The 14,550-nt window shown below is 48.5% G+C and overlaps 1 protein-coding gene across 3 annotated transcripts in view; it reads right to left on the bottom strand.

Moving 5' to 3' along the window:
• The window catches only part of CPNE5 (copine 5), a 140,052-nt gene that overhangs the window by 51,165 nt on the left and 74,337 nt on the right, over nt 1-14,550 (bottom strand). For all 3 annotated transcript variants that reach the window (XR_010322004.1, XM_003403939.4, XM_064285316.1), the window contains exons 7-8: nt 13,516-13,575; nt 11,044-11,107 (exon numbers count right to left, since the gene is read on the bottom strand). Coding sequence is in view for 2 of the 3 variants with exons in the window: in XM_003403939.4 (XP_003403987.1) it covers nt 11,044-11,107; nt 13,516-13,575 (124 nt within the window). In the remaining variant the exon portion in view is untranslated. The remainder of the gene's footprint in view (nt 1-11,043; nt 11,108-13,515; nt 13,576-14,550) is intronic.

Below are 14,550 nucleotides of genomic sequence, written 5' to 3' on the forward strand. Positions count from 1 at the left end.
GCACTCTCTTCTTCCCTGGAGAAAGTTCCAATCCTATCCCATGCGGGATGGAGCAAGTGTTTCCCTGGGAGCCCCATCCCTTGGCCTTGAGAAGGGAGGAGTCCTAGGATGGGGTAGGTTCTTCTTAGGACTGGCTACATAATTTGTGGGCCCCAGTGCAAAGTGAAAACATGGGGTCCCTTGTTCAAAGAGTATAAAGAATTTCAAGACAGCAACAGCAGAGCATTGAACCAAGTGTGACACCCTGCGTGGCTAAACAGGTCACATGCCCATGAAGCTGGCCCTGGCTCTTTCCCCAAGAGGCAACCTGTAGTGTCATCAGAAAATCACTGAGAAAGGACCAGGCCCTGTGCAGGGAGAGCACCGTGGGCAGCCCCAGCAAGGAACCCAGAGTTTTGAGTTCTAGTCTGAGCCCTGTGTCACCTTGAACAAGTCACTCAAGCTCTCTGAGCTTCAGTTTCCTCATTTGCAAAGTGAAGCGCTGGATGGGGTGACCACCACAGTACTTTTAAGCAGGATAGTCTAGGATCTGGTACTGATGCCACATGGTGCATAATGGTGGCAACTGGGCAGTGCTAAAACAGCCGGTCCTTGAATGGAGGGCTGGCACTCAGGGGACAGTCTGGAAATCCAGCGTCCCTCCAGCCTCTCCAGGACATGGCTTGGTTGTTATCATAGTGACCCCTCACTTACCTGCAGGTCACCTGTAAGACACATTCACTTAAATGAACACGAGAGAGCTGCCCACTTCATACTTATCCTGCGCCGCTTGACTATAAAGTAAGTACATATATTTGAAACAACCAGAATGATGCCATAAAATCTAGAGCCAAAAGCTCTTATTTTCGGCTCCTAGGAGAACCCCTCAGGGCCCTATGAGAAACAAACAAACAAAAAAAACCCCAAACCCATTGCCGTCAAGTTGATTCTGACACACAGTGACCCTACTGGACAGAGTAGAACTGCCGCATAGAGTTTCCAAGGAACCCCTGGTGGATTCGAACTGTGGACCTTTTGGTTGGCAGCTGTAGCTCTTAACCACTATGCCACCAGGGTTTCCATGAGATGAGAAAGAGAGGTAGAAATATTAGAAAACAGAAATGCAAGAACTTAAAAGACCAGAACGTCTGGGTCCATCTAGTGCTCCACTGGACCACTGTGGGCGCAGCATAGCACCTGGCATGTATGTGGCAGAGTGAATGGCACAAAGGAGCTGAGGGCTGCCTGGTTGGAATCCCAGCTCTGTCACCTACCAGCTGAGCAGCCTGGAGCAAGCAACTTTACCTTGCTAAATCTCAGTGTTGTCCGTAAATGGGGTAGCTTTGTTGCCTTGTAAGGAGTCCTGGGAGGCGCAAATGGTTAGGTGCTTGGCTGCTAACTGAAAGGTTGGTGGTTTGAGTCCACCCAGAAGGCACCATGGAAGAAAGGCCTGGCAATCTACTTCTGAAAAATCAGCCACTGAAAACCCTAGGGAGCACAGTTCTGCTCGAAAACACAAGGGGTCACCATGAGTTAGAATAAGCTCAAGGGCATTCGGTTTGGTTTATAGGTAAAGTACCAGTCCACAGTGCCTACCACAGAGCAGCTAGAGTAATAAGAGGCAGAGCTGAGATTGGAATAAGACAGTCTGGCTACAAAGATTAATAACTGAGATTCCAAACAATGATTCTCAAATCATCAAGATAAGTATACTTATGTTCTATAGCCTCACTATGAGAAGTCAGGGAAGTGTGAAATCCATTTTAGAAAGATCACCATGTAAACTAGTTAAAATTAAAAAAAAAAGGAATGGCTTTGGAAGTCAGCTATCTGGAAAAATCCACTCATGTGTGACACCTTATTCCCACCGATGGCAGGTAAGTGAGGCGTTGCTGGGGGGTTAATTTAGTTGCTCTGATCCGCCTTCCCTAACACAGTCTGGACCTGGAAAGACTCACCAAAAACCCATTAGGATAATCTATCTTGTTGCACTGTTCCATAATCCATAGGGAATAAGACAGACCTTCAGAAAGATTTCTAGCCTATAAAGAAGGCAAGCTTCCTCCCTAATGGGTGTGCACCCTATAGGAAGCTCCTAGAGACCAGAAAGGAGTAATTGTCTGGGGACTATGCTTTTGAAGGTGGCTCTCAGTTATGTCAACAGTCGTATTAATGAGACTTCAACTGCTCCCCCTCCAATGTGAGTTAGTGAATGAATCAACCCCTTGATATACGTGTCGACCCAAAAAGAGGTTGAGCGAAGTGGAAATAAGATAGATGGGCCAGCAGGATAACAGACCAGCACATTTTGGCCTGGGCTCAGAGGCTCTGTTGTTTGGTAGCTTCGGCCTGTGTTGGGGAGGGGGAACAGTTCTCTGAGCACAGGAAACACTGTTCCCAAACCAGAAACATCACTGGAATCAACCACAGAGAAGATAAAGCCGCTCCTGCAATGTATAATTTCCTGCAATTTCTGCCTTTTCACCCTATCTTTTTAAAAAACATATTAAGTTCTTCTAAAACAGCAGGATTGCCTCAATTTGCATCTCTCCGCATGTTAATCAGGCTGCCTGGGAAACCACAGCAAACAGCCTTTCTCTCCCGGGTGGACCAACCTGCACTTGAGCCTTAGCCCTTTCTGCCCCAGAAGCTGGCTCTGGAGGCCAGAGGTCAGGACCAGAGGTCAGTGAGTGGGCTGAAGGCTGGGTACAGGTCAGTAACACCCAGAAGGCTGCGCCAGCTTTGGTCTTGCTGGCAACCCCCAAGGTCAGAACAAGCATGAGGCAAGTGCAAAACCGAAGGGCTGCCGAAAAGTTCAGTTATCAGAATGAATATTTTAATACAATATTAAAAAAAAATCAAAACCAATGCAAAAGCTCATGATGAACAAGATATCAAAATTTTAAATAAGTAAATTATTTACAAATGAAGAAATTAAGGAACAGAGAGGTCAAGCAACTTGCCTAGGGTCACAGAGCTGGGAGGCAATGGCACTGACCTGAACTCGGAGCTCACATTTGTAACCACTTTGCACTACTGCCCACACATTGTACCATAAACCAAAACCAAACCCAGTGCTGTCGAGTCAATCCCGACTCATAGCGACCCTGGAGGACAGAGTAGAACTGCCCCATAGAGTTTCCAAGGAGCGCCTGGCGGATTCGAGCTGCCGACCTTTTGGTTAGCAGCTGTAGCACTTAACCACTACGCCACCAGGGTTTCCCATTGTACCATAAGAAGCATAAAATTTTTGTTGTTGTTTATAAGAGGCATTTTTAAATAGATGATGGAAGTATGGTGACATTTATTACCTTCTCTTTGAAGTTTGTTGGATTTTCCCAAGTTCCTAGAATTAATACATTGCCTTTTTAGTCAGAAAGAATCACTAGCCGCAACTCTTTGAAATTCAGCACTCCAAAATTGAAACCACTGCCATCGAGTTGATTCCGACTCATGGCGACCCCATGTGTTATAGAGCAGAACTGCTCCATAAGGTTTTCTTGGCTGTAATCTTTCATAGAAGCAGATCACCAGGCCTTTTTTCCATGGAACGGCTGTGTGGGTTTGAACCACCAGCCTTTAGGTTAGTAGCACCCAGGCTCCTATTCAGCACTCTAGCAGGAGGGAAACAACCCAGAACTGGTGAGCTAGAGCAGTGACCGACAAGAGGTTTCAGCATTCACAGGCAGCCCAGGTCCCAGGATTGCTGGGATAAGACTGCAGAAGCAGGAGACCTGGGGTGTAGGCCTTCAGGACACCAGTGAAGACCCTGTGGGTTAGAGTTTACTAGAACACAGATGGTGGGTATACAAGTTGGTTGGGGAGACTGGGCCTGTGTCTTCACCACATTGAGGTCAAGCTGGTTTTTCTTTGTCGTCTTAATGACTGACTCCTCAAACAATCAAATCAGTTGTGCATCTGTTGATTTGGTCTTTTCAACACAAAACCAAACCTGCTGCCCTCAAGTTGATTCTGACTCATAACAACCCTCCAGGACAGAGTAGAACTGCCCCATGGGGTTTCCAAGGACCGCCTGATGGATTTGAACTGCCGACCTTTTGGTTCGCAGCCGTAGCTCTTAACCACTATGCCACCAGGATTTCCTTTGGTCATTCAGAGGCTGAAAATTCCAGATTGACCATTTTCCCTCCCACTCATCGAGCCTGTGTGTCTGGGAAACCAACCAAAATTCATCAACTAAAGTTCAAAATAAAAACGGAATAATGTGAATATAAGGATGTTCATTGCAGTATTATTTATATTATTTCCTATAAGGTAATAGTCCCTGGATGGTACGAATGGTTAATGTACTTGTCTACTAACTGAAAGGTTAGAGGTTCAAGTCTACCCACAGGCACCTTGGAAGAAAGGCCTGGAGATCTACTTACGAAAAATCAGCCATAGAAAATCCTAGGGAGCACAGTTCTACTCTGACACACATGGGGTCGCCATGAGTCAGAGTTGACTCGACAGCAACTTGTTGGTTATAAGACAATAAGTTCAATAAACTATGTCCCACCCATACAGTGGAATAATATGCAGCTATTAAAAAACATGTTTTCCAAGAATATCTAATGACATGGGAAAATGCAGTTCATAAAACTAGATACCTTATTATCCCAATTTTAAGAAAAAAATTATATATATATACCTGGAAAAGAAGTCTTGGAGGAAACACATCAAAATGTCCACAATGATTATCTCTGGATGATTTTTCTATTCTTTACACTTTCTGTACTTTCCAATTTGTCCATAAATGAGCATTTTTTTTTTTTTAACTTCAGGAAAAGGGCTTTTTGTTTCATTTTGCTTTTAACCAGAGAAATGATTCCCAAAATGAAAAAATTACAAGCTAACTGCTAAAGGAAACCCTGGTGGCGTAGTGGTTAAGTGCTATGGCTGCTAACCAAAGGGTCGGCAGTTTGAATCCGCCAGGCGCTCCTTGGAAACTCTACGGGGCAGTTCTACTCTGTCCTATAGGGTCGCTATGAGTCGGAATCGATTCATTGGCACTGGGTTTGGTTTTGGTTTGGTTAACCGCTAAAAGGGTGACGTCTGAACGCTGCTCATTCATCATGCACGGTGCTCAGCCCAGTCCTGGGCACAACACCCAGCTTTCCTAAGCACCAACCTGCTTACTTTTGAGTATCAGAAAACCTTCACCACCTCCCCTCCAAGTTTCACCTTCCTCCCCCTCCTCAGTTCTCTTCCTCCCTTCCCGTATCCCTCCTACCCACCCAGTCTCACAAATGGAGAAACTGGGCTCTCCCTGAAGCTTGCCTTTAGAACAATGAAAGATTCAACTTTGTCAGGATTCCAGGCTGCTAAGCTCCCCTGCAAGAGAAGCCCTGGTGGCACACTGGATAAAATGCTTGTCTGCTGACCAAAAGGTTGGCGGTTTGAACCCACCAGCTGCTCCATGGCAGAAAGATGTGGCAGTCTGCTTCAGTAACGATTTACAGCCTTGGAAACCCTTTGGGCAGTTCTCCTCTGTCCTGTAGGGCTGCTATGAGATAGCAACGAGCTTGAATGGGAAGCTACCAGGTCCCACATAATCTGGCCTCAACTCTCACCATTCCCACCCATACCCACACCTCTAACTCATCACCTATCACTCTTCCTCTACCCCAGGGCCTTTGCACAGGCTGTTTTCTCTGCTTGGACTGCTTTTCCCCAAGAGCTGCAATGGCTTATACATGTTATACAGTACTATCTATGACTTTTCCTTTAGGATAGCAAAGATTTGTTATAAGAAAGAAACAATGGGTCTGACAGGATTGAGGGCCACTGCTGTACCGTGATTGCTGGCTGGTATTTCTGTCTCTCACACTAAATTGGAAACTCTGGGAGGGCAGGACCTGGGTCAATGTGTGTTTGCTGAACTGAAACAAATGAATAAGTGAGCAGGCTGGTGATACCTAAGTATTAGGGACTCACAGAGGCAGCTGCAGTGTGAAACTGTGGTTTTCTTGGCCTGTGAGGTGAGGCACACCTCCCACCTTTGCCATGGGTGTACAGTGACCTGACTAGGAGGCCATGAGGGCGTGCTATCCCAAGCCCAGGAGTCCTGACTCCAGGTCACAGCAGGTCTGGGTGCCTGGCAGGCCGAGAGGGAATCAAGGATTTAGGGGTAGAGCAAAGAGCTGCCCACTCCCCACACCAACAGCCTCACCTGTGCCCCTCTAGAACCCAAGCCACTCATGGCTTCCAGTGGGTTAAATGGTGGTCCCCTGAAAGTTATGCCCACCTGGTACCTGTGAATTGGCCTTATTTGGAAAAAAGGGTCTTTGCAGATGTAATTAAATCAAGGATCTCAATATGCGACCGTTTTGGTGGGCCCTAAATCTAGTGACAGGTATCCTTATAAAAGAAAGGCAGAGGGAGATTTCACATACTCAGACACACAGAAGAAAAGGCCATGCGAATACAGAGACAGAGTGGCGTGATGCAGCCCCAAATCAGGGAACACCTGGAGCCACCAGAGGCTAGAAGAGGAAGGATTTTCCCCTAGAGCGTTTCAGAGGTAGTGTGGCCCTGCTGACACAAGACATGGGAGCTCTGGTGGCGCAGTGGTTAAGCATTTGGCTGCTACCCACAACTGCTCCGGGGCGAAAGATGTGGCGGTCTGCTTTCGTAAAGATTTACAGCCTTGGAAATCCTATGGGGCAGTTCTACTCTGTCCTACAGGGTCGCATGAGTCAGAATCGACTTGACGGTAACGGGTTTGTTTGTTTTTTTGGTCTCCAGACTGTGAGAAAGTCAATTTCTGTTGTTTCAAGCCACCCAGTTTGTGGTTGTTTGTTATGGGTGCCCTAGGAAACTAAATACACTGCTCAAAACCAGGTTGTTGGGTGTCGTCAAGCCAATTTCAACACAGAGTGACCCCATGTGACAGAATAGAACTGCCCATAGTGTTTTCTTGGCTGTAATCTTTATGGAAGCAGATTGCCAGGTCTTTCTTCTGTGGAGCCACCTGGTGGGTTCAAACAGCCAACCTTTCAGTTAACAACCAAGCACTTCACTGTTGTGCCACCAGGGCTCCATGCTCCAAGCCCCGCTAAGAAAGTACAGGTTCCATAGGGGAGAGAAAGACCACCTGAGAATTGGGAGGCAGCTCCAATCTCTCTGGGTGGGCCTCATTACTGCATCTGTGAAATGGGGTCACACACCTCCCCAGCCCCAAGCCCTGTGGTGAGGATCAAACTTGGTAGACTGTGAAAAAAAAAAACAAAAACAAAACCTGTTGCTGCTGTTGACTCGATCCTGACTCATAGCAACCCTATAGGACAGAGTAGAACTTCCCCATAGGGTTTCCAAGGAGGGCCTGGTGGATTTAAACTACCTGTCTTTTGGTTAGCAGCTGTAGCTCTTAACCACTATACCACCAGGGGAAACTGTAAAGACTATGCAAACGTTGGTCCTTATCACACTTAATAACAATAGTTTTACTGCTGAGCATAATTAAATCTTGGATGATTCAAAAGGCATTTCAGGAGCTTAAGCTCATCATTGTCAACATCAAGTATCCACTGAATCATATTTTTGTTCAAATTGTGATGGCAGAACTTTCTCGGTATTTAAATTTCAGATGAGCAAGAATTTTATATAACCTATCAAAATATGCCGGTGACACGCTGGCATTCACTCTCATCCTTTGCTGGTCCCCCACCCGCCCACAAGCCTTCCCTCCCTGGGCCCTGCTCGTCCCCATCCCCTGGGATGAAGGGAAGGTTTGTCTACTTCTGCAGAATGTATTCATTTGAGCAGGAAGACTTGCTCTGGTGAAAAAACCGTCTCCCAGTCTCCACCCTCTTCCTTTGATCCTCCCACTGAATGCCCGAGCAAGCGGCAGAAGCAAAGCCGTTCAGAGGTAATTATTTTAATTCAGCCAGATGCTGGGAATTAGTCTCTTTTCCTTGCAAGTGTTCTAGGGAAAGACAGAACCCAGGCAAAAATGCCCCAAAAGAAAAGGAAGCTGACAATATCAGGAGGGAGGAGGCAGGGAGCCCCCAATACTGGAACAGCTTAAATCAAGGAAATTGCTGGCAGGGAAAGATGAACAAGGGGGAGGGGAGGACGGAGGAAATGAGAGGGAAGTATTAAATGTAGACTGTTTACCAACCCCTGGAATACTGGAATACTGGACCAGTAACAACAACCAGCTTTGTCTAAAGCTTTAGAATTTCCAAAGGACTTTCGCTTATGTAATTACCTTATCTCACTAGGAGCCCTGGCTGCACAGTGGTTAAGAGCTTGACTGCCAACCAAAAGGCCAGCAGTTCGAATCCACCAGCCACTCCTTGGAAACCCTAAGGGGCAGTTCTAACCTGATCTACAGTCACTATGAGTCAGAATCCACTCGATTGTAATTTTTTTTTTTTTTTAATAATAAACTAGGGAGGAAGTCACCAGCTGGCCTAGAAGTTTGAGGGGAAACTGAATTCAGGCCTACTTAGGAGTCAGGTGTGTGCCAGGCACAACCACCTTCATGATTTCCTTGAAGCCTCATAGCAACTCTATCAGTCCCATTACACAGGTAAAGAGGGAGCCCAGGTGGCACAGTGGTTAAGCACTTGGCCGCTAGCTGAAAGGTCGGTGGTTCGAACCCAACAGCCTTTCTGTGGGAGAAAAACATGGCATGTTCCCATATAGATTTACAGCCTGAGAAACCCTATGGCGAAGTTCTACTCTGTCCTTTAGGGCCGCTGGGAGTTTTTTTTAATACACCTGAAGAAACTGAGGCTCAGACAGTTTAAACAGAAGCTCTAGCTATTCTATATGTTAATTGGGTTCTCTTCCTTGTCTGAACTCCGACAGTGCCCAGACCTTCAGCATACAAAGGTGTAGGAGTTTTCATCATAAAAAATCCACTTTAAATATCTGGTCTATTTTTGCCTCAAAAAAAAATTTTTTTTTTTTTTTACTCACTCAGTCACACATTCCTGATAGATTCTCAGTGAGCACCTACTGTGTGCCAAACCCACAGTACTGTGTATACATCTGTGTGAGGTGTGTCCTTGCGGGCAAGTTCCTCCAGGTCCACTGAGGTAAACAGACAAGTAGAGCAGCCAGAACGAGCAGCTACATATGAGTTTATTTGGTCACTTTTACAATGTCTTGCACTAACAATCTTCATTCACGTGTCTTATTCTCCAACTGGACGCCCCAAGCACAGAGTTTATGACACAACAGCCTAGTGGTTTAAGGCCCTGGCTCTAGAACCAGGCTGCCTGAGTTCGAGCCTAAGCTGTTCTACTCACTGGCTGTGTGACCTTGGGGAGGTCACTTAACTTCTCTGTGCTTCAGTTTCCTCATCTGTAAAATGGGAACCATAACACATGAGATATTATGATATGTGACATTATGTATTACAATATATCATAATACCAAACACCAAACCCAATGCCGTCGAGTCGATTCCGACTCATAGCAACCCTACAGGACAGAGTAGAACTGCCCCATAGAGTTTCCAAGGAGCACCTGGCAGATTCAAACTGCTGACCCTTTGATTAGCAGCTGTAGCACTTAATCACTATGCCACCAGGTTTTCCATATATCATAATACATCAGATATATAAGTCAGTACATGTAAACCACTTAGCACAGTGCCTGCCTCAGAATAATTGCTCAATTAATATGGGCTAACACGAGTATACCTCTATACCAATAGAGGATCCATGAGGTCAAAATTATTTTCGTAATAATGCTAAGATGCAAAATGTTCCAGAGGTCACCTGATGGTGATACCATAGCAGATTGCAGAAGCGTGTATGTCTTCTCTTAAGCCAAACGTTAATGAGATTTGCAAAAATGCGATACAAGGCCACTGTTCTCACTATATGACTTTTGTTTTGGAAATAGTTATTTTTTCAAAAAGAGGTTACTTCTGTTAACGTGTAATGGGTTCAATTATTATTTTTTTTAAATGAATTATGACAAATATTTTCTCAGTTATCATTTCTAACATTGTAGATACTGATAGATACCTGATACAATAGCTGCACTGACTCCCCAGGGATGTAAGAAAACCTCGTTTCTCCTCCTGGCCCCTCTCAGCCCCTCTACCCTGAGCTAGCCCCAGCCCCATGGGAAGCTGTGTTCCCAGGTTAGCCCAGGCTTTGTCTTGTTCTCAACTCTACCCTCCCTGCCTGTCCTGCCTCCTCTTCCTCTCCCCGGGACACACTGCCTTCTCACCTTGTGGTTCCTAATTAACCCAAGAGGCACTCAAGTCTGCATGGTTTGGGGGAATGAGCCCGGGTTTTAGAATCAGGCTGACCCAGATTAGGATCCTGTCTCTCCCACTTACTGTCCTTGGACAGGCTACTTAACCTCTCTGAGCCTCAATGTCCTCATCAGTATAATGGGTTTTTTTTTTATAATGGGGATAACAATAGTACCTACCTCTCAGCAGAATTGTTGTCAGAAGTAGTGATAACGTATGTAAAATGCCCATCGCTTGACAAATAATAACTACCATTATTATTAGAATGTATTTTTTTTATCACTGTTATTAGCCATCAGGTCCTGTGCGGCCCCTCCTGGTATGGCCAGCCTCCCCTTCCATTGCCCTCATCTCCTGCTTCTCCCACAGAGGAAGCACAACCACGGGCTGTCTGCAGACACTGGCTTCCCAACACACACTCCCTCCCTCAACCCCACGCAGGGTGTCACCCTACTCCAGAGCTAAAAGTGAAAAATGACAACTAAATGCCAAGTGTCCAGGCTCCGAAAATGAAAAGGCTCCTCCGCCAGTCAGTGCTGTTGCCAAGGCAGTCTTGGCTCAGGGACACATGAGTGGTCGCCATGATGGCATGGGAGCCAGGGGACCAGGGCTCCTGGCCCAGCTCTGCTGCTGACTGCAAGGGAGCTCCTTCACCCCTCTGGCCCTCAGCTGCTCAGCTCCAAAAGGCGGAGATGGCTTCTAGCTCTGATCTTACAGGATTCTGTGACAGGCAGGTCAAAATGAAGGGTCTGTCTACCCCCAGTTCCCTCCAAGGAGGCCAGGCTGCTCTCTATCACTGCCCACCCCCACCAGGTCCCATCCTGGGTCCCTCTGCCACTCACCCTACAGTTGCTGAGCTCCTCCGCAGACAGGATGATGGTGCCACATTTCTTCCCTGGGACACCACTGGGGGAGGAGAAGATGAAAGAATGGAGAGAGAGGCAAAGTCAGAGACACAAACCTGAACACTCCCTGAATCGGCCCCTCCGCATCCTCCCTGCCCCTCACCATCCAGCAGATCTACCCCAAAACCCCTGAGAAGACAGAGTCTCCTGCAATACTTGTGGCAGTGTGGCCTAGTGCACTGCTCCCTGGGGTCAGGCTGCCAGGCCTGGAGCTGCCCCGCCCCTGCTCCCCGAGAGCCCACCAGTAAGGGCAGCGCATTTGGAGTGAAAGTCCTAGAATGGAAAAGCATCCAGACTCACCCGGAGGCTTCCAGACCAGTGGTTCTCAAACTTTCCATCCAAAGACCACTTCTGTGGGCAAAAGACCTTGTGGGCTAGCCACCCCAACCCGCGCCCAGCAGACCCCCAAAGCCCCTGAGCAAGCAGCCCAGTTCTGAGCTGCTCTGGGTCATCATGGGAGGGACAGCACCAAGAGGGAGCAAGGCTGGAATACTCTCAGAGGCCACTTTCCCGGGCTTTTTCCCATGGCTACCTCCACTTGGACCTCTTAGCTGGGGTCTCCCTTGGGGAGAGAGAGATCCCATCCAACCACTCAGCTCCTCAGTAACACCAAGCCCAGTTCCCAAGGTGGGGCTCCACCTGGGAGACATGCACCACCTCTTCCCCGGGTCAGGTGCAGCCCATCCGCTAGGCACCAGCCCATCCCACTCTGGTGTCTGGGACTAACCCAGGGGGTCCCAGGACAGCCAGGGCCACTGGGAAGGAGAGGGAAAGGTCAGGTTGTCTAGCAACTGTGGACTCTGGGTTCCTTACTAAGCTCAGTTACCTCACCCATAAGATGGGTGTGATCATAGCATCCATTTTACTAACACACACACAGTGCCTGGCTCAGAGAAGGCCCTCAATGAGCACCCTGCCCTGGCCCTTTTGCTTCACAATTGTGTAAAGCTGATAAATTCCAGTCCTAGACCTCAGGGCAGCCCTGGGGCCACCAGCATGCCGTCTGTGGAACACACTTTGAGAACCACTGATGGAGCTCTTCCCAGCACCAGTTTTTGGAGGAAGAGGCTCTCAAATAGAGGAGGCAGAGGAGCCACCCCCAAGGGGGCTGATGGGACAGGTCAGAAGAGCAGGGGCCACATCCGGAGCCTCCCCTGCCATACGCAGATGGCAGTGCCTGCCAGCTTGTCCCCCTAGATCTGGGCAGCTGAGCTGGGCACCCCAAGGACCCTCCCCACCCTAGCCCTGGTCCTCCCTGGTAGTAGAGACATGATTTTTTTGACCAGGGAGACAGAATCCTCAACACAGCCTCCTCCACCCTGTGTTTCTCCATCTGTTCTTCTCTGCTTCTGAGTTCCCACTTCTATTTCCTATCTCCCCTCCACACCCCAGTCTAACCTGCTCCCACCTGCTTGGCCTTCCTTTCTCCTTCCCTCCCTCCATCCCTCAGGTCTTTCTCTCTCTTCCTCTCCCCCCCTTCCCCCCAGCTCCTGCTCCGTCTCCAACTGCTGCTTATTTACTGTCCTGGTAAATTAGCATCTACCCCCTCCTGGGCTGTGGGCAACCCTGGGTCCTCCGAAGGCCCCTTCCCCACAGCCAGATAGTTTAGCAGCCAATCAGGTGCTCAGACCCCAACTCCTAGGAGCCCTCAGCAACGGCCAGTGGAGCTTTGCTTACACAGCCAAAATGCCCATCTGCCAGAGGCACCTTCGGCTGGTCCTTGAGCAGATAGATGCTCCCCGCCCTGCCCCAAGCTGGGGTGAGGAAGAAGCCAGAGCAGGGACCCTCCAACCAGGAGAGGAGGACAGGGGGAGTGAGGAAGTCTGCACTGCCCACATTTGCATGAGGCCAGCCAAGAGCAGATGGTCGGGGTAGGGCTCAAGCCGAAAGGATGGCCCACAACAGCTGGTGAGCACATGTGAAAAAGTGGGGATTCAGGGAATCTACTCTGAGGAGGTTCATAGTCAGCAGAGAAAGCAATGGAGGGGAAGTGGGGTGGGGGAGATAAAGAGAAGGGAGGGAAAGAGAGAGAAGGGTGGGAGGTGGGAGGCAGAAAAACCAGCCCAGGGAGAGAAAAAGATTCCATTCCGGAGAGTCCCCAGTCTGCTGATTCCTGGAAACAGCTCCTACCAGAAGCCCTGATCCCTGATCCCTGATGTTCCATGAGCCACTGGGGCTTGGGATGCTCAAGCTGTAGCCCGAATGAGGGCAGGGACCAGCTGTAGAGTGGTGGCCTCCATCCAGGGCCCGAAGCGCCAGGGTCTTTAGTCTCAGGACCCTCACTGTCCCCCTGATGGAGGCTGACTTTACAGAGGTGGGAGCAGGGACTAAGACCAGACCGTGAGGCCCCCTCTGAAGGGCTGGCTTAATGTCTAAGGACTCTGGGGCCCTGTATGTCCAGTGACCTACCCGTTGGACACGGCTGGCATGGGTTTGCCTGTCCTGGAATTCAGGCTGAATGCTCCTATCCTGTGGAGAGAGAGGAAGAGAGATGGCATGCCGTGAGCAGAGAGACCCCCATCCTGAAGAGACCTACAGCACTCGGCCTCAGATATTTGGAGACTGGTTTCCGTTCTGGAGGCCAAAACTAGACTGAGGGCCACAGGCCAGGGGCAGAAAGGTCTTCTTTCCAGACTTTGTTATGAAGCTCTGGGCAAGTTACTCTACCTCAGTGGTTCTCAAAGCTTGGTCCCATACCAGCAGAATCAGCATCACCTGGGAATGTGTTACAAATGTAAATTCTCAGGCCCCATCCTGACCTACTGGATCAGAAACTCTGGGGTGTGGAGCCCAGCAATCTCTGCTTTAACAGGGCATTCTGATGCAAGCTACTGTTTGAGAACCACTGCTCTGCCTCACTGAGCCTCACTGAGTATCCTGGTTGTGAGAAGGGAAGGATGGGAATGAAAATGGGACCTTAGGAGACCGCTGATGGAACTGCAGGAAATCATGTAAGCAAATTACTGATCTGGAATTAAAAAAAAAAGTTGCCTTCAAGTTGGTTCTGACTCCTGGCAACGCAACGGTTGCACAGTAGAACTGTGCTCTATAGGGTTTTCACGGCTGTGACCTTTCAGAAGCAGATCGCCAGGCCTTTCTTTCCAGGTGCCTCTCGGTGGGTTCGAATAGCCAACCTTTCAGTTAGTAGTCAAGCACTTAACCATTTGCTCCACCCAGGGTTAAGTGCTTGACTACTCACCAAAAGGTTGGTGGTTCGAACCCAGAGGCACCTCAAAAGAAAGGCCTGGCGATCTGCTTCTGAAAGGTCACAGCCTTGAAAACCCTGTGGAGCGCAGTTCTACTCTGCACACATTGGGGCACCATGAGCCAGAATCGACTTGATGGCAACTGGTGTGTTTTTTGCCCAGAATAGATGCCCAGTAAACAGGAAGTCCTCATATGGTCTAACTGGCAAGATGGGATTTACATATAAAACGTAGCTGG

This window comes from Loxodonta africana, chromosome 1 (genome assembly GCF_030014295.1).
Source record: "Loxodonta africana isolate mLoxAfr1 chromosome 1, mLoxAfr1.hap2, whole genome shotgun sequence".
Taxonomy (NCBI): domain Eukaryota; kingdom Metazoa; phylum Chordata; class Mammalia; order Proboscidea; family Elephantidae; genus Loxodonta; species Loxodonta africana.